The sequence below is a fragment of the Myotis brandtii genome, unplaced genomic scaffold (assembly GCF_000412655.1).
Source record: "Myotis brandtii unplaced genomic scaffold, ASM41265v1 scaffold632, whole genome shotgun sequence".
Lineage (NCBI taxonomy): Eukaryota > Metazoa > Chordata > Mammalia > Chiroptera > Vespertilionidae > Myotis > Myotis brandtii.
The window spans coordinates 536772-539013 of NW_005370419.1; the positions used below are offsets into that span (position 1 = coordinate 536772).

Below are 2242 nucleotides of genomic sequence, written 5' to 3' on the forward strand. Positions count from 1 at the left end.
GCTTGCTGAGCGGCCCGGAGCCAGCGGGCTTCCCTGGGCGGAGTCACAGGTCCCAGCCCAGTGGCAGGGCCTGAGCAGCCATGTTTTCCTGCCCCATCCTTAGCCGGGAAGCAGCACGGAAAACTGTCACTTTCCATGTGTCTCATAACAAAAACATGTCAGGATGAAATTCACACCTGACTGCATGGAGCACTGGCCGTGACCACCAGGTGGCAGCACGGACCCGCCGTCTGAGGGGCTGGGGGCTGGGCTGCCACAGAACAAGGGGGGCTTCTGCCCTGGGGAGGTGACTGGTAGCCCTGCCGGCTCTGACTACTGACGGTGCAAGGCAGAGAGGAAGACGAGCAAGGCCCACAGTGTGTCCTGCAGCCGCCCCAACTCTCCGCACCCCACCCAGGGTCCCCGTCTCCCAGGGTCCCCGTCACCCACGGTCTGCGTCACCCACGCTCCCCATCACCCAGGGTCCCCGTCTCCCAGGGTCCCCGTCACCCACGGTCTGCGTCACCCACGCTCCCCATCACCCAGGGTCCCCGTCTCCCAGGGTCCCCGTCACCCACGGTCTGCGTCACCCACGCTCCCCATCACCCAGGGTCCCCGTCTCCCAGGGTCCCCGTCACCCACGGTCTGCGTCACCCACGCTCCCCATCACCCAGGGTCCCCGTCTCCCAGGGTCCCCGTCACCCACGGTCTGCGTCACCCACGCTCCCCATCACCCAGGGTCCCCGTCTCCCAGGGTCCCCGTCACCCACGCTCCCCGTCACCCAGGGTCCCACAGAGCTGGGCCAGAGGGAGCCTATTGGGAAACCATCTCCATTTCAAACGAACAAACACTTCCTATGTGTCAGGCAGTCGTGGGGGGGGGACGGGGTTCAGGGACATTTCACCCCGAGCCAGCAGCCGCCTCAGATCCCTCTGGAAGGGGAGACCAAGGTCCGAGGCCCGAGCGGGGCTGCCGGGGAGCACCCTGCTCAGACGGGTCCTGCCTCCCAGAGGCGACGGGCGTGCCAGCCAGGAGGCCCCTGTCCTGCGGTGGAGGGAGCCCTGCTGCCTGGTCTGGGTTCAGCCAGTGGCTGGTTCACAGGAGCACGGGGCCATCACCCCGCAGGTGCAGTGTCCTCGGCTGCCCCGTGATCACCCCCTGCAGACGCCCACGTGCCCACGAGAAGCCCGTAAATCAGGGGTCACCCAGCGACTGCAAGTCAGGAAACGGGGGAACCACCCTCCAGGAGCAGCCTCTGGGTGGTTGCCCCTCAGAGGGACAAAGCCGGGCCCCATCGGGACGGAGGCGAGCTCCGCGGGCCTGCCCGGCAGCGGTGACAGGCAGCGTGGATGGCCCAGGAGCCTGCGGCGACCTCCTCGGGCCTGGACTCGACACTCCACGCTGTCCTTGGCCACGGTCACCGTCTTGAACGCAGAACCGACTCCTCGCTGGGGACCGTGCCAGCAGTGCCCGTGGCCACGGAAAACTGACACACACTTCAGACAAGGAGCTGAACAGCCCGCGCTCCGCTGGGCCTGGCTTCCGACTAAGAGACAGGAAGTGCCCCTGTGGGGCTGGCGGCTGCTGCCGGGGAACAGGGACAAAGGTCTGGACAGGGCTGCAGGGGAGGGGGCTCTGCGCCCCACTTGCTCCTGCCAGGCTGGCAGCCCGCGGGGCTCAAGAGCAGCCAGCAGGGGGTGCCCTGCGCTGGCACAAAACCCAGCCTCGCAAACATCAGCGCCTCAAGGTCATTGCCCAAGTCACTATCCTCAAGGTCATGACTTCCAAGTACCAAAGCAAGTCTCACCAGCAATCACTGGCCAGGGCAGCCAGTCCTAGGGAATTCCGAGCTTATGCCTTGCTGGGCCAGGCCGTGGGGTCCAACCTGCCTGGGGCACCCGGGGGCCAGCGGCCTCCTGCACACTGAGAGGTGGTGACAGGGACGCCCTCACCCCCTGAGGGGCTCCAGGCCGGAGCTCCTGAGACAGCAGGCCGGTGGCCGGTGCCGCACACTTCCCAGCGAGCAGTGTAGTTCTGGAGCGGGAGCAGGCCTGTCTCCCACCCCGCCGCTGCAGGAAGGGGACAAGGTGTACAGGGCTGTGGGCCAAGGCTGCTCCCAACACTGCGTACGGGGTGCAGGCGCTGGGCAAAGAGAGGGGCACGCCGTGTTGCAAAGCCTGCGCCTGCCTGCAGCCCCCAGGTGCTCCCAACATCAAGTGAACGGCCCAGGGAGCCCTTTCCAAATGGGTCGGGCCTCCGGAG

The 2242-nt window shown here is 67.0% G+C and overlaps 1 protein-coding gene across 1 annotated transcript in view; it reads right to left on the bottom strand.

The window, feature by feature from the left end:
• The window catches only part of SLC38A10 (solute carrier family 38, member 10), a gene marked incomplete at its 3' end in the record, with an annotated part of 25465 nt that overhangs the window by 6017 nt on the left and 17206 nt on the right, over positions 1–2242 (bottom strand). The window contains exon 12 of the mRNA XM_014528390.1: positions 1866–2049. Coding sequence (XP_014383876.1) covers positions 1866–2049 — 184 coding nt within the window. The remainder of the gene's footprint in view (positions 1–1865; positions 2050–2242) is intronic.